The 25,000-nt window shown below is 42.7% G+C and overlaps 1 protein-coding gene across 3 annotated transcripts in view; it reads left to right on the top strand.

Annotated features, from left to right (window-relative positions):
- The window catches only part of nbeal1 (neurobeachin-like 1), a 114,181-nt gene that overhangs the window by 39,960 nt on the left and 49,221 nt on the right, over window positions 1-25,000 (top strand). For 2 of the 3 annotated variants that reach the window (XM_036569764.1, XM_036569765.1), the window contains exons 5-19: window positions 1,747-1,828; window positions 2,294-2,421; window positions 5,430-5,512; window positions 7,201-7,286; window positions 8,444-8,786; window positions 10,900-11,006; window positions 13,104-13,187; window positions 17,799-17,882; window positions 18,398-18,496; window positions 20,060-20,634; window positions 21,800-21,932; window positions 22,175-22,294; window positions 22,951-23,254; window positions 23,567-23,652; window positions 24,747-24,836. In XM_036569764.1, the coding sequence (XP_036425657.1) occupies window positions 1,747-1,828; window positions 2,294-2,421; window positions 5,430-5,512; window positions 7,201-7,286; window positions 8,444-8,786; window positions 10,900-11,006; window positions 13,104-13,187; window positions 17,799-17,882; window positions 18,398-18,496; window positions 20,060-20,634; window positions 21,800-21,932; window positions 22,175-22,294; window positions 22,951-23,254; window positions 23,567-23,652; window positions 24,747-24,836 (2,404 nt within the window). The remainder of the gene's footprint in view (window positions 1-1,746; window positions 1,829-2,293; window positions 2,422-5,429; window positions 5,513-7,200; window positions 7,287-8,443; window positions 8,787-10,899; window positions 11,007-13,103; window positions 13,188-17,798; window positions 17,883-18,397; window positions 18,497-20,059; window positions 20,635-21,799; window positions 21,933-22,174; window positions 22,295-22,950; window positions 23,255-23,566; window positions 23,653-24,746; window positions 24,837-25,000) is intronic. The other variant, XM_036569766.1, reaches the window with a different exon arrangement.

A 25,000-nucleotide genomic window follows, 5' to 3' on the forward strand; every position in this document is an offset into this window, starting at 1 on the left:
GTTTTTCTGTTGGACAGGTAATTATCAGGACAGGTAATTATCTGGTTTGTTTTTCTATGAAGGAATTTGTTATTTTTTGACTAGTCAGGCCATGTGTGTGCGTTTGTGTGTTTTGGGGGAGTGGCTTTGGAAGGAGAGCTGAAAGTAGGGGGTGGGATTTTTTGTTTGGACTTTTTCTAAAAACTAGCTTACACTTCCTGGTTTCTCGAGACTCAGAAACGCAGCCCCAGCCTTAAACATAAAGGCGGAGTTTCTCTGAATTGTTCGTCTGTAATGTAGTTCCGTTCCTGTGATGGAACACAGTGAATCCTCCAACAGTGATTTCCATATATGAATACTGGCACCTCGAACAGTCACAGAGTACTGAGAACCCGCGTTCGTCCCTAATCGGTGTCACTCCAAACTCGTTTACCTGTGTGGTAAAGAGGAGCAGTTTGGCTCAAGATAAAGTTGGGCTTTATTTCATCCGCTAATGAGTCCAGATGGTCCACTGCAGCTGAGAGGCGCTGGGCAGGGTGATTTCCCAGCAGGCTACAGTGCAGAGCAGCTGTTTATGCGTGTGGTTGTATGGCTGTGGTGTGGGTGGGCGGGGTTAAGTGGAGATCAGGTGAAGGCTGGCACAGGTGACGTGAAGTGAGCTCCTCTTCCTCTGTTTTAATGTTTAATGCTGCTGGAGTCACAGGTGCTTTCCACCCCAGACACCTGCTGCCCCAATCATACGCTCTAATACACACACACACACACACACACACACACACACACACATACACACACACACACACACAGACACACACACACACACACACACAGACATACACACACAGACACACACACACACAAACACACACACACACACACACACACAGACACACACACACACACACAGACACACACACACACAAACACACAAACACACACAGACACACACACACACACACACACACACACACACACACAGACACACACACACAAACACACACACAGACACTCACACACACAAACACACAAACACACACAGACACACACACACAGACACACACACACAAACACACACACACACACACACACACACAGACACACACACACAGACACTCACACACACAAACACACACACACACAAACACACACACACACAGACACACACACACACAAACACACACAAACACACACACAGACACTGACACACACAAACACACACACACAGACGCACACACAGACACACACAGACACACACACAGACACACACACACACACACACACACACAGACACACACACACAGACACACACACACACACACACCCACACCCACACTCACACACACACAAACAGACACACACAGACACACACACACACACACACACACCAACTCTCCAGACACTCACACATTCTGCTCCTGACCCTGTCCAGCTGCGTCCCTCTGTGTGTGTGTGAGAGAGAGAGAGAGAAATGTGTTCATGCCAGCAGAAAGTCACTGACTGTGGAACTAATGACCTGTCATTCTACAGCTGTGTAGCTGACACACATAAACACTCACACACTCACATACACACACTCACACACACTCACACACACACGCGCACACTCACACACACTCACACACACATGCGAGCACGCACACACTCACACACTCACATACACACGCGCACACTCACACACACTCACACACACATGAGAGCACGCACACACGCACACACTCACATACACACACATATACTGAACTGGCGTGTTTGTAATTTCTCTGACAGGAACCTGTCTAATGTAGAGGAGATCGGCACCTGTTCCTACATCAATCAAATTATCACCATGACAACGCTCTACATCCAGCAGGTTTGCACTCTCTCTCTCTCTCTCTCTCGCTCTCTCTCTCTCTCTCGCTCTCTCTCTCTCTCTCTCTCTCTCTCTCTCTCCCTGTGTGTGTCTCTCTCTCTAAATCAGTCTGTCTGTCTCACGCGAGGATTTAATTGCATTTAGCCACAAGAGAGTATTAGTGAGGTCAGCTACTGATGTTGGATGATTAGTTCTGGATCCTAAATAACTTCAGTACTGAATGGTATTGAATCACTGCAGAGAGCACAGCTCCTCTGCCTCACAGTGCGGGGGGGCATTGTACCGTATAGTATATCTAGTGCTCCCACTTTCTCTTTCTCTTCCCCTTCTTTCCATCTCTAATTCCTCTCCTGTTTGTCCGTTGATCTGTTTATCCATTTCTGACTTATGTTCGTTATCTTTGCAACACTATGATGTTGTTTCCAACGGCATCTCTCGATCTGTGTCTCTCCCTCTTCTCTGCAGCTGAAGAGTAAGACCAAAGAAAAGGAGCTGGCTGATCAAACTCAAGCCGAGGAGTTTGTTCGTCATGCTCTGGCCTTCTGTGAGAGTCTTTATGACCCGTATCGCAACTGGAGACACAGAATACACAGGTATTTATAAATCCACCCTACACAGACCAGAAATTGGTTACACTACATATTTGAGTCACACAAATCTGAGCGCTGTTTAACAAAGAAAGCCTTTCTATTGGTTTGTTCCTGCTTTTAGCCTAAGTCAGTCCAGCCCTCAGGGAGCGCCAGCGAGTCACGTTTTTGCTCTCTCTCAGCTTCAGAACGCGTTTAAAAGGTATTCACCATTCATGATTTCTTTGGTGAAGTGTGATGGGAGCTGGGAGAGGGCAGAAATGTGGACCCTGTGATTCATTAGGAATGCGGTGGGAAACTGATTTATAGTATCCCAGTCACATCTTGGAATTTTCACATTTCACATTTTAGAACAAACAGTGCAGCAGGACAGGCTGAGGAGAGAACACCCAGTGTTACGCGTATGAGTACACTCAAAACACACTGACCCAACGTTCTCCCACTCAGTACCAACATTCATCACACACCATCCTACGCCATCATTCTCCATCACACATCATCATCCTACGCCATCATTCTCCATCACACATCATCATTCTTCAAACATCATTCTCCATCACACATCATCATCCTACGCCATCATTCTCCATCACACATCATCATCCTACGCCATCATTCTCCATCACACATCATTTTCCAACCAAACACCAATATTTTTCATCACACCACCATTTCCCAGCCAAATACCATCATTCTCCAAACAAACACAGTCATTCTCCATCCAAACACCATCATTCTCCATCCAAACACCGTCATTCTCCATGCAAACACCGTCATTCTCCATGCAAACACCGTCATTCTCCATCCAAACACAGTCATTCTCCATCCAAACAGAGTCATTCTCCATGCAAACACCGTCATTCTCCATCCAAACACAGTCATTCTCCATCCAAACACCGTCATTCTCCATCCAAACACCGTCATTCTCCATGCAAACACCGTCATTCTCCATCCAAACACAGTCATTCTCCATCCAAACACAGCCATTCTCCATCCAAACACTGTCATTCTCCATCCAAACACCGTCATTCTCCATCCAAACACCGTCATTCTCCATCCAAACACCGTCATTCTCCATCCAAACACAGTCATTCTCCATCCAAACACCGTCATTCTCCATCCAAACACCATCCAAACACCAGTATCCTAATGTGGTCAGTTTGCTTTAGAATGTTTGTGTAAAATGCATAATGTGTAGTTAAAATAACTGAGGAGCCAAATTAACCAGAGTAAAAGGAAGAGAACACAAGACACTTCACACACTAGTGCAGCGCACCATCCCAGTGTTTAGGTTTGTTGGTGTCTAGTAGAGAATATTGGGCCTCATTCACAAACAGTCCTTAAACCCACTTACACAGTTCTACCTGACGATTCTGACACTCACCACTGTTTTCTTTGGTACTGATTTGTCTTTAAGTAAGAACAGAATCTGCACACACTCAGGAGCACAAAGGTGCAAACCTCTTAAATTCCGCCGTTTTAGAAAAGCTCAGGAGGACACTGAAAGAGGCCTGACGTGTCTGTGTGCTCTGGGCTTCACTTGCTCTTCATTCATAATTCATTAAAAGCAAGCACTGCATGTTGTCAGGTCTTGACTGATCCCTCTGCACAAACTCGCTGAGAGCGCTTTGACCTGAGCAGTTTGAAATGGAGCTGCTTTGTTGCTGTACTCACGCTTTCATTCTGTACTAAGAGCCACAGTTTGGGAAGTATGTATTTTCACTATTAATCTACGCTCTTCAAAAGCTCTTCAAAGGTTCTTTAGTAAAGGGAATCATTTTGTTTAGAACCATGAGTTCTGTGTAGAACTATTTCATGCTTAAATAGTTCTTTACATGATGAAATGGTTCTTCAGATTGATGGAGAATGTGTTGGATATGATTCTATATATCATATACCTATATACCAGGGTTGGAGGTTAGAGACCCAGCCTTGTGACTGGAATGTCACTGGTTTGATCCCCTGAGCCGACAGTACGTGACTGAGTACCCTTGAGCAAGACACCTAACCCCCAACTGCTCCCCGGGTGCTGTTGTAACAGTATAAGAACCCTTTTTGGTGCTATATTGAACGAGTTTCCAGGATAAAAAATCAGACAGTTGGTCAAAACAGATGAATAAAGTAAGATAACTGTAATGGGCTGCTGTCCAGTCTGCCCATTACACCGTTACGCCATAGCCCAGTACGTTTCACTGCAGTTTGTGCAGTTACTGTACAGAGGTTGTTTACACTCTCTCTATGATTGATATAAATAATTCTTTTTAATGAAGCAGTGGGTTCTAATGATACTCAGGCTCATGATATACTCAACAGACGTGCTGTGGCACAGTTTATTACAATAACGATGACATATAGTCATTTTGCCCACCCCGAGTTTTCAGCCACTTATTTAGCCTGGATTTTTGTTGATGCCTCAAACACACAACACAAGAAAGTCTCTTAGTTAAGATAACAGTAACAGTTTGAACTGGAATCCTGGAAAACTTTACTGAGTGTTTTATATAAACACTCAGTAAAATTTATATAAAGTTACATCGAGTTTTCACAGGCAAAAACACACGTGTTGCCCACGTGATTAGTTCTGTTAGTTCAGATTTCTTGGCTGCGTCAGACTTTTGTACAGCACTGTATGAGTTATGTTTATATCAGGTCATATGCAAAAGTTTGAACACCCCTGTTCAGATTACTTGTTTAGTTAATTTTCTAAAGGAAAATCCTCGACAGGGAACAAACCTGAATTCTGCATATTTTAGTGCAGTTTCTGTTCATCTGCTATATTTAACACATTAGAAAAGATAAAATATAAAACAAAAATGTTTCACAGGCAAATTTTATGTTTATTTTTCTTTTTTATCATTTTAAATTCAGCAAATAAACAGTTATTATGCATTAAAATGTGCAAAGGTGTGTTCTCTGTAGAGGACATGTTAACTTATCAACAAAACGTAATCTGTTGATTAAACAGATAAACAGTAAACGGTTGACTCTGTGTGTGTGTGTGTGTGTGTGTTTAGGCAGCAGCTAGGCACCGTGGAGAAAAGCAGACAGAAGTTTAAAGCGGCTCCCCTCACTGTGGAATTTGTCCCATTTTTCTACCGTGAGTATCTGTCTGTCTGTCTGTCTGTCTGTCTGTCTGTCTGTCTACATGGCTTGACATTTAACTTTTTGGAGTTTTTGTCTTATGGACGAGTAAATCCACAGGTCTGAAGTCCACGGAAAAAAGACTGATAACTTTAGTAAACGCTGTGCTGCATACAGTAATTTAAATAATAATATAATTTATAATCTTTATGTAAAGTCACAGATAATTAGACATTCTGTCAAAATATTGATGTAATATTTTAAAATGGTGACACTCCTTTGAAATAATGACTTAACGTTTTTGAAATAATGACTCGTTTTCTTGAAATATCGGGCGAACATTACACGAGTTTTAAATTCCTAACGGTTTGAAAAAAGAGAGTCTCACAGTTAATGTCTGTCTTTGTCTGAATGTCACTGTAGCGCTCACTAGACAATAAGGCAAAAAGAGCGTAAACACGCATTACGAGTTTCGGTTACAATCCCAGATCAGCCCCGTTATCGCTAAACTGGACACACATGAAGCTCAGCGAACACACAGACTGGGGGTGAAAGACGTCACAGTCACATCTGGAGAAACATTTTACTACGGACTGACCGCTGACTTGAAATTGTATAGAGAGTGGTCGATTGCCTGAAGTCAACAAGCAGCTCCTCTGTCTCCGCTCACGGTCGAGCTCCAGACTGGAAAATCGATTTAGATTCAGTGAAAGATTGTCGGAAGAGACCAATCAGGCTGAAATCGTGTGGTGTAAGTCTGGCTTTACTAGGTAGCAGTAATGACTTCCTTTCATAAGATGTTGATTTGCTGCTTCAAAACAATGACTTATCTTCTCAAAATATAAACATGCTTTATCAAAATAATGACTTACTGTTTCATGATAATGACTGATTATCCCAAAATACTTTCTTGAAATTGAATAACTTCAGGGTTATTCAACATAATGAGTTGTAGAGATTTTTAGAGATAGAAATGTCTACAAAGTTAAAGTTATTTTGAGACAAGTCAGTATTTCAAGATACGAGGGAAATATTTTGAAAAACAGTCAATTTTTGGAGATGAGTCAGTATTTTGAGAAAATAAGTTATTATTTTGAGATAAAAAGTCCATAAAGGCAGAAACAGAGAAAGAGAGGTTTTTTATCGGGTGGGTTTGGACTTTAGTGTGGAACACATTAGTTTTTGTTTTGTAAATTAATTTGTTGGCCTGTTTGTTATTTTCACACGTCTTATTTATGATAGATCAGACAAGTGCATTGATCGTCCACTTGTCTGACACAAACTGTCACTTGTCCTGGAGAAGCATTGTTAAGCTTTGCATCTATCTGACTTTCTGTCTCTCTGTCTGTCTGTCTCTCTGTCTGTCTGTCTCTCTGTCTGTTGGTCTCTCTGAATTTGCCCTTTGTGTGTTGCACTGATCTGCTGATAGTGCTTCTGTTTCTACACCAACCACATCCCACAACAGTGTGTATGAGAGAGCGAGACATTGTTGTGCCAGAAGTTTGTATGTGTGTGTGTGTGTGTGTGTGTGTGTGTGTGTGTGGCCTCTGCCTCTCAGCCGCCTCACACAGAGGAGCCATTGAATGAAGAACTGCAGCTCTAGAGGGCAAAACACACTGAAGTTTCTTTGCATAGATAAGAAAACGCCATCAGCGGCTGATTTCCTCTGTGTGTGTGTGTGTGTGTGTGTGTGTGTGTTGGCAGAGTGTTTCCAAGAGAGCGAGCACCTGAAGGACAGTCTGAAGTGTTGTCTTCTGCACCTGTTTGGGGCCATAGTTGCTGGAGGGCAGGTGAGGGCGGAGCTACAGCTGCACCTGAGCACTTACACCACATAGTCTCCATTTTCAGCCCTTATACCGTCTTTCTGTATCAGCGAGCTCCTCTTACACCCCACACACCCACGTGTCCATAATACCGTTCAAAAGTTTGTCAGAAGTCATATTTACACTTTTTTTGTTTTATTAAACAACAACATGCACATGTCTGTTGAAATGTTATAAATTAGATGCCAAAAGTGTTTTATGTTAATATTTCAAGTATTTTTTAATATTTTCCTTGTTTATAATGACAAAAAGTTTTATAAATAATTTACATATATAGTCTACTGTAAATATCTATTTACAGTATTGTTCTGGCATAATATCTCCCACAAGATTTGATCACCATCACTTTTGAAATGCTGGGCATTCTGCATATTAATTACAATTTTGGTCTGGACAGTTAATTTTATTATGAATGCACTTGTGATGTGATTATAATCATCTGTAGCTCAGTTTATCATTAATTTCTGTTTGAAACCTTTGAAGCTGAAATCTTATTTCAGAATCATTTTTATTTGTAAACTATAGAATATTTTGTTAGCATCCTGTTACCCTGTTCTTCAGTGGTCAGGACCCCCACAAGACCACCACAGAGCAGGTACTATTTGGGTAGTGGGTCATTCTCAGCACTGCAGTGACACTAATGTGGTGGTGGTGTGTTAGTGTGTGTTGTGCTGGTCTGAGTGGAGTTTTTACAACTAAGTGGTCTGAGAATAGTCCACCAGCCAAAAATATCCTGTGACCACTGATGAAGGACTAGAGGACGATCAACACAAACTGTGCAGCAGCAGATGAGCTATCGTCTCTGACTGTACATCTACAAGGTGGACTGACAAGGTAGGAGTGTCTAATAGAGTGGACAGTAAGTGGACACAGTGTTTAAAAACTCCAGCAGCACTGCTGTGTCTGATCCACTCGTACCAGCACAACACACACTAACACACCACCACCACGTCAGTGTTACTGCAGTGCTGAGAATGATCCACCATCCAAATAGTACCTGCTCTGTGGGGGTCCATGGGGGTCCTGACCACTGAAGAACAGGGTAGCAAAGTATGCAGAGAATCAGATGGACTACAGTCTGTGTAACTGTAGAACTACAGAGTGAAACTCTATGGTCTCCACAGAGAAATGCTCTGTTGGCGATCTCTCCTGCCACTCTGGAGGTGTTGTTGGCTGTGCTGGGGGACAGTGAGTGTATGGGTGGCGTTGGTGATGGAGAAGATTGGGACAGTGAGGCTCCGGACCGTAAGGCCCTGCTGACCCTCGCCTGCCTGCGCGAGGTGGTGCACAGCCTGTTGGCCAGCAGCTCTGACCAGCGGCAGGTGGAGATCAGCTCTGTGCTTGAGAGCTACTTCAAACTGCTTAATTCTGACCCTGCTGCCACTGCGCAGGCCAAAGGTCGCCCGGCCCCTCCTCGCTCACGGCACTGGGAGAGCCGCTTTGTAGCCCTGCAGGTGAAGATGCTGGGTGAGTGAAGCTGTGATTCATCTAAAGTGGTCATTTTTAACTTTTTGCTTCTGTAACTGAATGAATATTACAGAAACCAGTTCAAATCTAATTTTGTATTTTTTGCCGGCCTAGTCTAGACATGTTTGGTTAAGTGTCCTTTCTTTAGTTTTGCTCCGGTGCTGTGATGCTAATGTAGCTAACAAGTAATGGACCCATCATTTAGCATTGTACGTACAGCCTGCCTACATCACTGCACACTAACCTCAAAGTGCGTAAATAGACTTGCTTCAGATACACTTGCTATAAATGGTCTATGAATAGTAGAATCAGTCATTCTGAAGCTTTGTAGCAAGAGATTCTGTAAAGCTGAACTATGTAGGTTTTGAGGGTTTGGAGACTTGGGCCCAGTCCCATTTCTTCTGTTTACCCCTACCCCTTGTTTTTGAGTGTCATCCTAACCCCTTGGAACTGAGTTACAAGGGGTGGTGGTGGAAATCTTCCCTATGAAATGGGACCCTCAGAAAAATAATAATAATAATAAATTATAGCCACCCTCAGTTCTTTGGTAGTGCGAAGCTGAAGTCAGATATTCATCAGCTTCTTGTTTGAATTTTCCCGTTCCACCTTAAATGGAGCAGCAGTTACATTCTGGCGTTTCAGGCGTCAGAACTGCTGGACTATTTAAGGTAGCTACCGAGACATTAGCATGCTATTAGCTATTTTTTTATGCTTGTTACAAAGAAAACGACTGCAATACATTAAACTACACTAAACTAAGATAAAACAGTGGTTATTGAAATTTTTAATGGAGAAAATTCTCACATGTGTTTCTTTGGTCTCTTGTTCAGCCAACTCTCTGTTTGGAGTCTCTGAAAAACCTCAGTTTGGAGGATCATGTAGCTCTAACACTTCGCCCTACCCCTCTATCTCAACAAGAACTGGGACACCCTACCTACCCCTAGAACTGAACATGCTAAACTGAGGGCTAAGGGCTGAGTGGTAGGGGCGAGGGGTGGAATGGGACTGGGCCTTGGAGACTCTCTGGTGGAGACGTAAAATTGCATGCAAAGTGCAGAACAACAACAAAACTTGGTGAAACAAGTTTAGATGATAAAACTAATATCTGAGAAAAGTAAAGTGAGTGAGTGACAGAAAGCCGAAATTGAACCTGCTCTGTGGTGTTTAGCGTTTGGCTAAACTCATGAGAGCCAACTTCGCAGGCTAAATGTGCCACTAATCACAGCACAGGCCTGGTTCCAGCTGACTGATGCTAAAATGACACCCGTTTAGAGGATACCTGGAAGCGCAGATTGACTAAGTGAATCTGAAATCGAATGATTAAACGCCACTGCACAGCGGACGCACAGCGCTGTGACTCCCAACTCCCAGAAATTCAAAATAATCTTTTTGAAGAAGCTGCGCACACCAGCTTTCCACATCACATTCTCAGCACGACACAGTGAACCACTCAGCATTCTGCCATTACTGCGTTAAATTAAAGCCATATGGAGACCAGAAAGAGCCACAGTAGATCACATGTGGCTTAAAATGTACTCAGGAAAAGGACGTCAGGCTTTTAGACACAGACAGACGATGATGATCTGTTACCTCAGCTAACGTTACAGCCTGTCTTCACCTCGTATCTTTCGGCTCAAGCAGTGAGCTGTTAGTGAGAGAATAAACTGACACCAGCTGTGATCAATGAGGGTCAAAGTTTTATTTCATTAAATTTGTACAAATAGAGTATAAATATGAACTTGAACTTGTCGTATGTAGGCGCTCTTACTGCGTGCTGTGTTATGAGGCGCGTCTGGTGGCCTTTAGTTTTTCCTGGCTGTCATTTTTCTCTCTTTCTATTAACGAGCCCTCTTGATGAGCTCTCACACCACCGATAAGTGATTTGAAATTTTGAAATTCCATGATTGTGCTGGTCCCAATTTATTGTTTTCTTCTGTCCATCTTTATCAGTATTGTCCATTAAAGTCTAGAAGGCCACATATTATAACACTCAGAGAACAGTTGAAGGCTTCTCTACAGATTATGCTGATGTTCATGATCTACCCTTATTCTTCTCCTCTGTTCTCTTCTTCTTTCCTTCTCTCTTCTCTGTAATCCATTCTCATCGTTTCAGAAACTATCCAGGACATGTTTGAGTGTTCAGATCGGCCCGTCCTGCAGGCCATCTTTCTCAACAGCAACTGTTTTGAGCATCTGACGCGTCTGCTGCAGAACAGCAAGGTGAGCTGCTACCAGAACACATTTAGATCAGTGCCAGAGCACTGCTGAAGCTGCTGCTTGGAGAGTTTACGACAGAAGCGTCCAGTTCTGGTCCTGGAGGGTTTTACTTCATCGCAGTCTGGTGATTTCCTTGCTTCAGACTCCTGATTCGGCTCGTTAGTTACACCAGAAACACACCTCACACAAGTATGCAAGTGCAAACAATAATCATTCTGTCACCTGGACATTTATTATGCAGCTCAAGTGCAAAGCTGTATCCTGATTACTGTAGCAAGGGGGCGCTATAGCTGCTATAAACCACACACTTGCTAGACAAGAGCTATTAAAACTGTTTATTCCTCCTCAGAGCAATTCAGACAGTATCTCCACCGTCTATTTGTTCTTTTCTTTTTTCATGAGTACAGCAGGTAAAGCAGCAGCCTCACTTGTCGGCATGTTTATTGTTGTAGCTTTAGGAATAATTGGAAATATTCCAGGTTTGATGACAGTAGTTTCTGTTCCTGAATACTGAGGTTTATAAACACGGTACTTGTGAAGTCGGTACTAGAACTGCAGAAACATTAGAGCACCTTGACTACGTACAGACTGCAGGGAAAAATACGAATTTTATTTTATGGTTTGGTCATTCACGTTATCTGTTACATGTGTCCTGTGTCTGGCCTTATTCTGTGCAGTCACACTCTTGAACTGACCCTCATGTGTTGGCGTGCTCGTCCACCATCATCTTTCCTTAAGAGAGCCTTTAATGGACCTCATTCACCAGGATCCTCTTAAGTTTGTTCTTGAGAAAGAGATCCTAAGAAAAAGTCTCCGTCAGATTCATGTCGTGTTCTTAAAGCGCAGAGCTGTTCTCACCTTTGTGCTCTTGAGTGTGTGTAGATTCAGTTCTTACCTCAGAACAAACCCACATAAGAGAACACTGGTGAGTCAGAGTCTTCAAATCTGCAGAAGCGGGTTTAAGAAGAAATTTCCCTTTGAGAACGGTTGGTGAACGAGGCCCATAGTTCAGTTCCTTTGGTCTGGATCAAAGCAAACAGTGATACAGTGCTGCATTTTAATTCTGGTTTGCTTAGAATTCATGCTGACATATTTAATATTGAATCAGAAGGTGTAACCACAGTCATACGCACAGTGACTGTGATAATGCCCACAGAACCTTCTGAGTCATGGTGTTCTGTGTTCTGTCTGGGCTCATTGCTTTTATTTGTCTTGTGATATTGGAGGAATAAGCCCTGAGACTTCCTGCGTTATTGTGGTTTTGCAGGACGCACAGCAGGGGGAGATCTCTGTAGCACAGCCCCGAGTGGCGTACCGCTTTCACTAAACTGAGAAACCTCGGAGCCTAAATATATAACATTATTTATGGACGCAGTCCGATGTGTATATCGAGTATTTTTTTATTTTCTAAAGTGTCTCAGCCTCATTTCATACCTGAAACTAAACAATTACCAAATAAGCCAAAAAAATGACGGTTCGTTCCGTCTTTGGTCCATTTAGATGACTTTGGTTTGTATTGGGTTCCGTACTTAAAACAAACCGCACTAGAGTTTGCCTTGAAGTGAACTGAGAACGACCTGCTCACAGAGTTTCTGTCCATTTATTCGGTGTGTTTGAGAAGGGAAATCACCAAACTGTGCTGGGATTTGACCCTCCAGGGCCTAAATTGGGAACCCCTGCTTTACATGCGTTGCCATTCCTGTCACTGAGACCGCACTTGTAAACAGGTGTGATATGACCTGATCATTTCATCTAAATGAATGACAGAATGTCTTTGTCTGTGCAAGAGATGTTTATTTGCATACTCTCCTCAGTGTGTCTGTGTCGAGTGTACAGCTCAGTGTAGCTGCTGTGTGTGTTGTGTTATAGTCACGTTCTCTCTCTATGTGTTCTACACAGAACCTGTATGTTATCACACACACTGTCTTAACCCCAGGTTTCCCCACTGAACATGCATGTTTACGCCCCTCAGTAGGGGGTCACTCAAGGCACTCTGCATCGTAATGTCTGACCTTTGACCTTTTTTATATTTAACCCTCTGCACTCCTCTCCTCTTGTCTAACTGCGTGTTGTGCTTGCTGTGGTGGACCTCACCTGCAGTTGGTAAATGCTAGGTGCACTTCAGCAGACAAGGAGCAGAAAGATTTAACCAACAGGTTACTGACAGGAGAGAGTGAGACCCAGGTACCGCCCACCTGTCACCTGTCACCGCCCATCTGTCACCTGTCACATGACCGCCGCCCACTGGGCCACTCCAGTACAAGGCCAAAGCCCTTCCTCATCTTTTGAATGCCACAGATAACCAGCCAGGCTCAAAAACAAACTCTGTTTACCTAACCTGGAGCAGAACTCCTCTCACTGCCTTTGACCTGCATGAGAGTCCGTATTAAAGGGACACTTTGGTGGAAAATGAAATTGGCACAGTTTTTCCCTCCGACCTCAAATGACAATCAGCCAAGATGTGTTTGGAGTCTTGCTTCTTTATTTTTGCACAGGATTGCTTACAAACAGTGGAAGCTCCACCTCAATATCATGCGAACCGCATGTTGCCGACGCTGTGGCCTACTGTTATTTATAAAAGTGGACAAAAGTATTTACAGACACTCTGTCCATTTATATCTGTCTTAAAGGGGAATTCCACCTGCTTTATCACTGAGATGTAAACAGTTATTCAGAGATTCTGTGAAATTGCAGAACTGTGATGTCTGTAACACAAACATCGCCATTTTATTTACTATCCAAAATGACCAGTGAACCTACATGTGTCTTCTGAATTTGTATATTCAATGTTGATAATGGTAAAAAAGTGGAAAATCAGAAAAAACAAGTTTAATTTGGGTACTATTTTGCCTTACTATGCCCTGCATGTACCTTTTTGCCATGAACGTATTTTAAAAATGTATATTTTAGACCAGCAGCATATCTTAAAACTGTTGTACAACAGTGTCTCAGGCATCAGGCAGCGTATTTACCATGTCGTGTAAAGCCTTCCAGAGAGGGAGCTTTTAGAAGCTTTACATGGTTTAGACGTCTGGTTCCTGTCGCCACCACTGTGAGCAATTCTGACTCTGTAAAATTCACATCAGACCACTCTGAATGACTGTTTAATCTATATTAATCAATAATTTAACGTAAAATGTATGTGATGTAAAAATCGGTGGAATTCCCCTTTAACATTATGTAATACAGTTTAGGCCAGCAGTCTGCGCGACGCTGACTGGTGGAGTACAGACTTCTGTCACTTGTTCACCACACTGGTCTTGCAGTTTCAGTGCAAAACTCAACTAAAGTGATGTTACCTTTATTGTTAACTGCCATGACAGCTGAAGTCACATGCTAATTTTTGCTAAGCCTGCTTCAGTTATCCCCCCTGACATCAAACATTATGGCATCTGTCACGACAGTTAACGGTAATAGTGACGTCACAGTGAGCAAAATCTGTCATGACAGATCATGAGAGCGTATGACATCTGCCATGACATGTTTATGGCATGGTTATGTCAATGTTATGCAGCAGATTTAAAATATTATCATGCAAACTTCAGACACCACATACATCTTAGCTGTTTGGCTGTTAGCTGGTTAGGAGGAAAAATATGTAAATTAGATTTTCTGCCTCACTCCTCCTTTAAAGGGCCCATATTATTGCTGTCACATAACCCGGTGTATAAGGACTGTTTCAGTCGTGACTATCACAACAGAGATTTTTACTTATATCAGCCTTAAAGGCACAAATACGTAAAAAACAGACTCATTCAAAGATGAAGATGAAAATGATCATGTAATGATAAACTATGACTGTTGTTGCTACACAAAAACACACCAATATTATAAGTGGACCATAAGGGAAGAGTTTAAACGCAAGTAGAGTGTAGGTTATGGGCCCTTTAAAGTGAATTATTCAACGCCTCCTTCTGTTACTTACAAAAACAGGTTCCACCTGTCGCTCTTATCAGAACTTCACATCAGCAAGTAGGAAAATGCAGTCTGTCTCAGAAGTTGCACATCCATGACCTGGCTGGTCTCTGATGGAGTGGCCTGCTGCTCAGTTATTAATACTGTCAATGATTATTTTGGTTCACCCTGCTTGTTCAGCCTTTTTATGTTCTTTTTTCACCTCTTTTTGTTTTGGTCTGGGATAATATGGTTTCCTTGCATCACCCAGAATGGTGCTTGTTGGCTTTGTGTGTATCAGCTTCTGAATTTTTTTTGGAATATATTTATTTTGTGCATCTTTGTTTCAGTCGTTTTCTCTGTTTTGGTGTATTTTTGTTGCCATCTTTTTCCAGCCAGTGCTCCACATACTTATTATGTTCTTTAACAGTCAGCCAGGCCTGCCAGGGGCAAGTCATGTGACCCATGATCTGCCATCTAGGGCTGATGAAGATGTATGAGGCGTGGCTGGACAGAGATGTGTGTGTTGGGGGGTGTGTATGAGTGGCTAGTATGTGTGTGTGTTCACATGGGTGTATGTGCTTCTTACGCCGTTATATGGGAGTAAATCCTTTTCACACCTCTGAATCATCACAGTACGGGAAACGTTACAGCAGTGGCAGCGTTTATGAATCAGAATGTAGACAAACTTCACCTTCATAATGTCTCTGATGTAGAAAACTCACTTGGTTTTACATCCAGGAATTAATCAAATTCTTTCATCAGAGATGTCGTTTGTTTTATAGAGCAGTTTTCATTGTCAGAGAGGAGCTTGATTAGGGCTGCATTCAAAGTAGGCTACTGTCTCTCCAGGCAGCTCTTTACCTTCTTTAAGTCTTATCAGTCCAGTGTGGAAGCAGCATGTGTCAGTAGCCTAATTTGAATGTAGCCCTTATCAAGCTTGCTTCACTTTAAAAATGAAAAGTGCTCAACCCAACGAACGACGTCTTTTATGGGAAAATAAATTGATTAATACCTGAAGAAGAATGTAAAAATAAGCGAGTCTTCTACATCAGACACATTATAAAGGAGACTTGATTGTTGATTGTAAACTGCCACTGCTGTAATGTTTTCCCTGCTGTGACGACTTCCACTGCCTGTAATACGGAAGTGTAAAAAGGGTCTATAAATAATCCTGCACTGCCCAGTCATCACAAATATTCACACACTAAATATAACCTCTAAAGTGACAGTTTGGCAAAAAATCTAATTTACACAGTTTTTTCCTCTTTACTCCAGAAGCCGTCAGTCAGGTCTCTTAAGTTTGCTTTCTTTAGGTTTGGAACTACAAGGCTAATGTAGCTAATAAGTAAAGGAGGCTTATTAGGGGAGAAACGATTCACAGCATTCATTATTCAGTTGGTCGTGATACATTGTGTTCTTCGATACAGCAAAATTAAGAAGTGGCCTTACATTAATATGTTCTGCTATGACTTTATTGGAGCATTCAACATTATAAAAGTCGTGCTTTACAGTGTCCCTATTAAAGCCAGTGTTTACCCCAAGCTGACACACTAGGCACAAGCTAACTTGCTAGTCGTGATGCAGTGGTACATTAAAATATGCTTCGATATAATTAGACAACACTGGCTACTAAAACTAAGCCTTTAATTTGGGCCATAAAGGTCAAAACTTAGAGGAAAAAACCCACCTCAACAAGAACGCCAGCTTCTGCTAGAGTCCCTTTAGGGTTAGTAGTTTATTAGCGCTAAGCAGATCATTTGTTGACCCCGGAGTGTAACTGCAGCACCGGCTGAGGAAAGGCAGACTAATTGTAGACATTTGAAGCTTAACATGTTTTGCTTGAAGCTTCTGACAGACATGTTACATTTACGGCATTTAGCAGATCCTCTTATCCAGAGCGACTTACAACCTGATCAGTTTACACAGGTAGGTGAAGGTGGTGTTAGGAGTCTTGCCCAAGGACTCTTATTGGTATAGTGTAGGGTGTTTAGCCAGGCAGAGGACTGAACCCCAGTCTACAGCGTGGAAGGCAGAGTTGTTACTCACTACACTGTACCAACCACATTTCAGCGTAACGTTTATCTTGTAGTGTCACAGTGACTCTTTCAGTAGTGAGCTCTGGGATAGATCTGCTGCCGCTGTTTTCCATTTCTACCGTGATAGGCTGTCCTGACTGATCAGAGTGTCGCTCGTATTCACTGTGATATCTAGGTCTTCCAGAAGGCTAACTAGAGTGACATCTAGTGGTCTGATCTATTTAAACCCGTTTGTTTCCTCTGTCTCTCAGTGATTATTCTGACGATAATTCTAATGCTTTAGGTTTTCTCTCCAACATTTGAAATCCTGACCAGCAGGAGATCTCAGCTATATTGAACAAGATACCACAAACAAAAACAACTCGACTGCTACTGGTGCTTTGAGCTTTGTTGTGGACTTTATTTGTCCATTTGTATAGATAACCGTCACACAGTGTCAGGAACCACATAAGTCTATTAGAGATGACCTAACCTGGCGTGAGGAAGCCTGTACATTGGCCTCGTAGCTCTAGTCCAAAACTGAAGAAGCAAACTTCAGACGGGAAACACGTCTCGGCTGATGGACTGCCTTCAGTATAAAGAGCTAATTGTGTACATTAGATTTTGTTCTGAACTGTTGCTTCAACACAGTCACTAATAATCAGAAATACATACAGCAGCATATCTACGCCACGTTCTGTTCCTGTCTTACTGAGGATGATCACGGTGCCACAGCATCATTGTTACAAAGATGATGATGATGATGTTCATCCATAATTTGCATGCCAGAAGAAAACATCTACAGAAAGGCAGGAATAGAAGGGCTGGACTGTGAAAGTCTGCAGGCTGCATGTTTGTTGAAGTGCTCGTCCTCTTCTGTTAGGTGTTCCAGGGGAGGCTGGACTCTCTCGCTGTGGCAACAATCAAGGCCCTTACGACAGTGATGCACAAATCACCAGCCGCCAAGGTCAGTCTCTCACACGGACGCGCACTTCACAGACGTTTAACACAGCGCTAACTTCTTATGAACTAAGGAGATTGACTAAATTTCTGCAGCTGGAGGGTCCAGCTGATTCTTAATTAATATAAGGGACATCAGGGTCATAAGATGTGAAGAATGCTACAGTTAGAAAATGTTGCTGCAAAAAAATTAAATATTCTTTTTTATAGCAGATGTCATGAAAGGGCTCATATGGATGACTGAAGTAGTTTGATGTAGTAGTGTGTAAAAACTGTTAAAGGGATAAAGAGAAAATGGAAAATTGTTAAGTGTAATTGAATTAAAAATTTTGGGAATATAAAATCACACAAATGACCTCAGTGGAAAAAACTAAATTCAAGAAAATAATAGACTACAAGCCCTTTTAAATATGTTGTGTTTGTCGTTTGGTAAATTAATCTGAGAGCTCTCAAAATCAGTGTTTGCTTCCACTCTCACCCCTGTAATATACATGTTTACACTCTGTACAAATCCCCCCGCAGGAGGTGTTTAAAGAGAGGATAGGATACACGCACCTGTACGAGGTGCTCGTCTCTCTGGGTCAGCCGTCCAGACACCTTCTGAAGGAGCTCATGAACATGGTGAGAAACTCGCTTCTTTATCTTTCACTCCGGTTGTCCCGAGTAGCTTTACTGGTATGAATGTATTCATTTATTGCAGCGGTTCTTAAGCTCAAACCCTCATATGCTGCAGATTTTAATGTTTTCTAACAACTCATGACTCATTTTTATTTATTTATTTATTTTTAATGTACAATATTGTAGATTGCTGTTAAGTGATGGCCCCGTTATACTGTTTAGAAAGATGAATGCTGTATAATGTTACTCTGCCTGTCTTGCTTATTTGAAATCATAAGGTTTTGTTACAACAAGCAAAACACAAAAACAAGGTTTCTCAAAAAAGTGGATATTTTAGGCCTGAAGTGATGATTGTCCAATAGAAGTGTCCCTCAACTCTCCTTTTATTGGGCAGCTTTGACCAATTCCAGAAGAGTTGGGACAGTAGGTAAAAGGCAAAAGCTGAAAAACAGAAAGCAGTGTTTGGTAACCTTTTACAGGTGTTTAGTTAAAAACAACACAAAGAAGAGAGATTTAATATTTTACCTTTTCAGCTTTATCAGTTTTTGTAAATATATGCTAATTCAACATTTGATGCCTGCAACACTTTCCAAAAAACCAACATGCTTCTGTAATGAATGTAACCAGTTGGGTTCAGGAATACTTCGGAAAACCCTTATCAGAAAACACAGCTCGTCACTGCATTTGCAAATGCGATGTATCAGCAACATACAGAAAGCCCACTGACTTCTCTGGGCTAAAGCTCGTCTGAGATGGACTGACGTAAAGTGGAAGCCTGTGCTGTGCTCTGGTAAGTGCGTCGTGTTCTCGAGAGGAAAATGACCATTCCTAATGTTACCAACACAAAGTTAAAAAGCCTCTGTCATGGTATGGGGTGTGTTGGCGCCAGTGCCGGGGCAACTTGCACATTTGTGAAAGCACCGTTAACACTGAGGGGTCGTACACATTTTGGAGCGATGTATGCTGCCATCTAGACAGCATTCTTTCCAGGGACGTCTCTGCTAGGAAGACAATTCCAGCCACGTTCTGCACGTGTTACAACAGCGTTGTTTGTAGTGAGAGTGCAGGCGCGAGATTGGCCAGGACGCGTAGTGTCTGAGGTTTGCTTCTATAATTTTGTACCAGAGCTATGAGGCTGATGCAGCTAACAAGTAATACATATTCCTAAGTAATAACAATTTTTATACAGTTATCAGTAGCATGAACAAATGTCCTGCTGCCCATAGGTCATTCTGCCTTGATCTGTATTATAGGAACAGTATGCTTTAGCTACAAGGCTAACATATCTAACATTAACCTAGCACTGTTCAAACCACATGCCTAAATAACGCCACATTGGCTTCAAAACATATCAGGTTTATGTAATCTCAAATAGACTTTCTGACACCATATAATATACTGTGATCTGTAAACATGGACACATGCATGTTGCTCACTACTGTAGCTGAAAACAGCAGGACCGGTCATGTTGACTCCTGAATTTTGTCCTGTTGTCCATTCTGCTTTGTGAAATGCCACCCAATATGAACAGTAATGTCAAATGATCCTCTCTGTCTCCCCCTGCAGGCGGTTGAGGGTGAGCACTCCTCCGTGGGTTTGCTGGGCATTAGTAATGTTGACCCTCTCCTGCTGCTGATCCAGTGGCTGCCAGAGCTGGACTCCTCCGAGCTGCAGATATTCACCGCTGATTGGCTGCGGCGGATCTGCGGCCTGAACCGGCGCACGCGGGCCACCTGCGTAAACGCCCGCATGTCCATGCGTCTGCTGTCCACGCTGGAAAAGCACACGCGGCTCCACCGGGCCTGTGGGGAGAGCCTGGTGGCCCTGCTGGGGTCACTCGGGGGTCAGTCTCTGAGCGGCTCTGAACTTCACCAGCTGCTCAGTTTCCTCCGGCAGGATGACCCCAGCAGGCCACATCCGTACGTAGGCCCTGTGCTGCGCTCCCTGCTGGCCATGCTGAGGAAGCACGGCCTGGACAGCGCCATGCAGTACTTCGACATGACTCCACCCATGGCTGGCATCGCTGTGCCGACGGTCAGCCGCTGGCCAGGCTTTGCATTCAGCTTCCTCGCGTGGCTGTCATTGGATCAGGATCAGCTGGGACCACCCAGTAAAGGAGAGAAGAGGAAGCAGTTGTACAGGTAGGAGGGATTAAGCGATGAGGCGAGAGCTGGCAGATGTTCACCTTCTGCACACGGCAGCCATTTTGACAGGAGCAGTTTATGCACTAGGCAAAGGTAGGCAGCCATCTAGGGCCCCCATCAGCCAAGGGCCCCCATCAGCCAAGGGCCCCCATCAGCCTAGAGCCCAATGAAAATATTGTACTGTATGTGTTGTAACCTATTAACCTATAACTTATTCTGGAATAAACATATATATATATAGCTGTTATTTCAGTGTAGCCTCAAACCTGCGGTCATGGTTATAATGACTGCTTCTGAACAACATCATTAAGAGATAATCTGCGTAATAAAGAGCAGGTTCTTTGGTGTGATTTATTTTGTGTGGAAAATCAAATAAACGTCATCAAAGTGCAGCAGTGAAATACAAAACATGTGTTACTTTACTACAAAAGCAGCCTTTGTTTTTTCAATCAGAGTAAAGCGCTACACAAGCTCAGCAGGCCGTACATAATGCCACTGATGTCAGTGATAATGTAAGTATAGGTAGCCCCAGTGTTGAGATCATTATTATTAAAGTAATCTATTGCAATTTACTGAATACTGTAATGGGATTACATTTCTCATTCCTTCCTGGAAAAAGGAATCTCACTGCTCATTACTGTTTGTTTCAGGCATCATTTCTTAAAATTTTTTGCCAAAAAAACCTAATCAGGTTTCCCTGGAGCTCATAATTGGCCTTGCTCTCACGTGTTCCTTTGAGCGTGTTGAGCTGTCCAGTGATGTTGTGTGGCATTGGTTTAAAGAGACGGCGCTTCATGTGTCCAGAGAGCATTTGCTAGCCTTCACATGCTTCAGCTTGGTAGCAGCTGGTGGGAGACCAGGCCAGTGGGTGGAAATGATGATTTGACTATAAATTGAGAAGAAAGCTGGGTTGGAATCCAAAAAGAAAATCAAACCAGAGTGTGTGTGGCCTTTTTTTCTGCTCTGAGACATCTGCCATGAATTGAAAGTTTAGAATATGCACTTTTGAGCTTGTTTCTTCACCAGGTTTGAGTAAGAAATAATGAATATAAAACATGCTTTTGTCACTGTTGATTACTGGGACTTTTATATAAGTGTATGTCTTTCTGTGTGTGTGTGTGTGTGTGTGTGTGTGTGTGTGTGTGTGTGTGTGTGTGTGTAGTTTTTTCACCCCAGGAGGAACAGGCTTTGAGGCCTTCATCAGTTCTGCCGGAGCGCTGGTTGTGGCTGTGTGCAGTAAGAAGGAATACGTCACCGTCATGCTGCCCGACTACTGCTTCTGTGACTCACTGTGGGTGAGTGACCCCACCAACACCAAACAGTGCTCACTCCCAGCATTCCTGTCAGTGTTCCAAATGACAGAGAGGATTATGGAGGATTGAGTCTGTTTGTGATCTCAGCAGGATCCTTTAGATCTTGTTTTGGAGTCTGTGTATCAGAATGTTTACAGATGTGTACATATATTAAAGTCATATTCAAGTTCTGCATAATCATTCAGAGCTTTGAAAGAGGCTGACTCTTAGTTTTCTTCTTACAGCACTTTATTGGTGTTGTCCATGTTCCTGGGAAAAGACCATTTGGGCAGAGTCTGGTCTACATCTATGTTGATGGCCAGCAGAAGCTTTCAGCACCTCTGAAATACCCAACCATGACTGAGGTAAGAGTGAGAGAGGTGTCATTTTACACCTGGTTGTGGACGATCCGTGATGCACAGTTCTGGTTAGTCATGCATTTCCTGGATATTTTTGAGCAGCGGACGACTCTAAACCTCACAGTGACACTGTAAAACCCCCACCAAGCCTGGTGTTTCTGATACACTTGTACCACAACTTGGGTTATTCGAAAGTGTTATGGTTACAGTATCAGCAGTTTAACCATCAGCTTTCTTCAGCAACACATTGTGACTTCATATGTCGAATTTTAGGGCTTTTTAATGAGCACCTTTTTAAATACAAACTTTTTCAGACCTTATCAGATGTTTTGAAAAATGAATCATGACCACTGGCACCCACAATGCCATGCAACGTGTCATTTTCACTGCTGTGCTGAGATAATGTCATGTCATATCATGCCAAATGATACCATAATAATATCAACAGTGGTCAGAAACTAACCAGTGATAACCAGGCCTGTTATGCCACATGTTGAGTTGTTCTGTGGGCAGAAACTAAAATTCCTGCTGTGTGTTGTGTGGAACTCTAATAAAGTGAGAGAGGAGTGTATATTGATTTGATGTGCTGTATCATTACGTCTCTCTCTCTCTCTCTCTCTCTCTCTCTCTCTCTCTCTCTCTCTCTCTCTCTCTCTCTGCAGCCCTTCACCTCCTGTTGTATCGGCTCTGCTGGTCATCGCACCACCACTCCCCCTCCTTCTCAAATTCCTGACCCCCCACTCTCTGACGCCCCCTCTGGCCGCTCCTCTCTGGGCAGTATCCTGTCCCCACAGACGTGGGGAGGGCTTTTGGGGGGGAAGCCTGAGTCCCTCACTAAGCTGATCTCCGCAGGGACGCAGGACAGCGAGTGGGGCAGCCCGACTTCACTTCAGGGCCAACTGGGCAGCGTGATGGTGTTCCACGACGCACTGCAGACCAATCACGTCAAAGCCCTGTTCAGCGCAGGTATGGAGGGAGGGTGAGGGGGGAGAAAATGAGAGGGAAAGGGGAGGGAGAGAAGAGAAAGAGCAGTGGCAAGTAAAGAAGGATGGACTGGGTGGAAGTAAAGGAGGGAGAGAGAGAAAGAGTTAGTGTGAAAAGGAGGGGAAAAAGAAGAGAAAGGGAAGGAAACAAGAAGAGATGCAGGAACAGAGAAAAGAAGAGATGAGAACAGAGGGAAGAAGGGAGTGAAAGGAGGAGGAGGAGGGAGAATGGGAGAGTATGAAGCGAATTTTTGGAAAGAAAATGAAAAGATGAAATGATATTCCTGTGTTTCAGGGCCGAATTGTATTTCCCCATTTAAAAGCCAGGAGGCGGAGCTGGGAGAGCTTTCCTCTAAACTCCTCCTGCACTACTCTCCTAAGGTCAGTGACACGTACTGTGGTCAGTCAAGCTTTAAGAATACTTTTCATGATACCCGATGTGTCACAATGTTTATTGTTTCTGATGTCTGATTAGTTGGAACAGACAAAGTAGGGCCACATCAAAAAACAGTATCAAAAGCTGTGAATACAATTCTTTATGTCAACATTTTACATGCTGCACTCCACTAAATCCATTTAATCAGGACTAATTATGCTTTCTTTCAATCAGGTTTGATTAAAAGTGTTATTTTTAACTGTTGACGAGTGACACACTGCTCAGAAAAGCTAACTGTCACAAATTATGACAGAATTCACGATAACTATAAATACAGTCATATCGCTCCTCCCCAAATCAAACGCGCTCAGATGGGTTTGCTGTACAGTGAGGGTGTAAATGTGCAGTGTGATACACTGATGCGTTTACCAATTCAAATGATTAGATACTGGCATATTATGATGTATTATAATTGAATATAAAAATATTATATAATATATTGCTGCTGTCAGACCAAAACCTTTTTCTCTCCAAAATAGTAAATATAATAGTAACTAAATAATTAATTTGTATACATACATATGCACTCGTCACTTTTTTGCATTCAATGTACAGATTATTTGGAAATTTAGAATTAAATATTAAATCTGAATACCAAAATAATCTTTTTCAGTTCCATCTAGCTGAAATTTTAAAGTTTATTGAGTTGAATCATGTCCTAAAGTACTGTAGTTAGAGCTGGGCGATATGGCCAGAGTGTATTATCATGATACTTCAAGAAGTTTGCACGATTCTCGATACGTCAAAAAAGACAAAATGGTGTTAGTGTAGCAGTGATTTACGTTCAACATTTTACGTACTGATCTGCACTAAGTCCAATACAACAGGACTAATTATGATCTCTTTTAATCATCCATGCGGTTTCTAAGTGTTTTTAAGTGCTGCCGATATCCACAAGATGCCCAGAGCCATAGAGTAAATTATATAAATGATCACAATAGTGATAAATGTTGTCTTATTGTCCAGCCCCAACTGTAATTGAATAAAATCATTTTGATGTCAGACCCCAGGCTTTAAAGTGTGTCCCCTCCCACTACAGGCCTGCCGGAACCCCATCTGTTTGGACCTGTCGCCCAACCTGCTGCATGGCCGCCTAACAGGGAACAAAGTGGTCAACTGGGACATTAAGGTAGAGTTTGGAAGAGATTGTTCTGGGATCTAGAGCTAAACCATTTGAGGAGAATGTCTATTTTTTCTGACCAGTATAGCAGTTTAAATGCAATAAAATGCGCTGAGAAGACCTTCATGTCCGTGTTTTGGACCTGTGGCCAGACTTTACAAGCTCTGTCTTAT

The sequence above is a fragment of the Colossoma macropomum genome, unplaced genomic scaffold (assembly GCF_904425465.1).
Source record: "Colossoma macropomum unplaced genomic scaffold, Colossoma_macropomum, whole genome shotgun sequence".
NCBI classification, from domain to species: domain Eukaryota; kingdom Metazoa; phylum Chordata; class Actinopteri; order Characiformes; family Serrasalmidae; genus Colossoma; species Colossoma macropomum.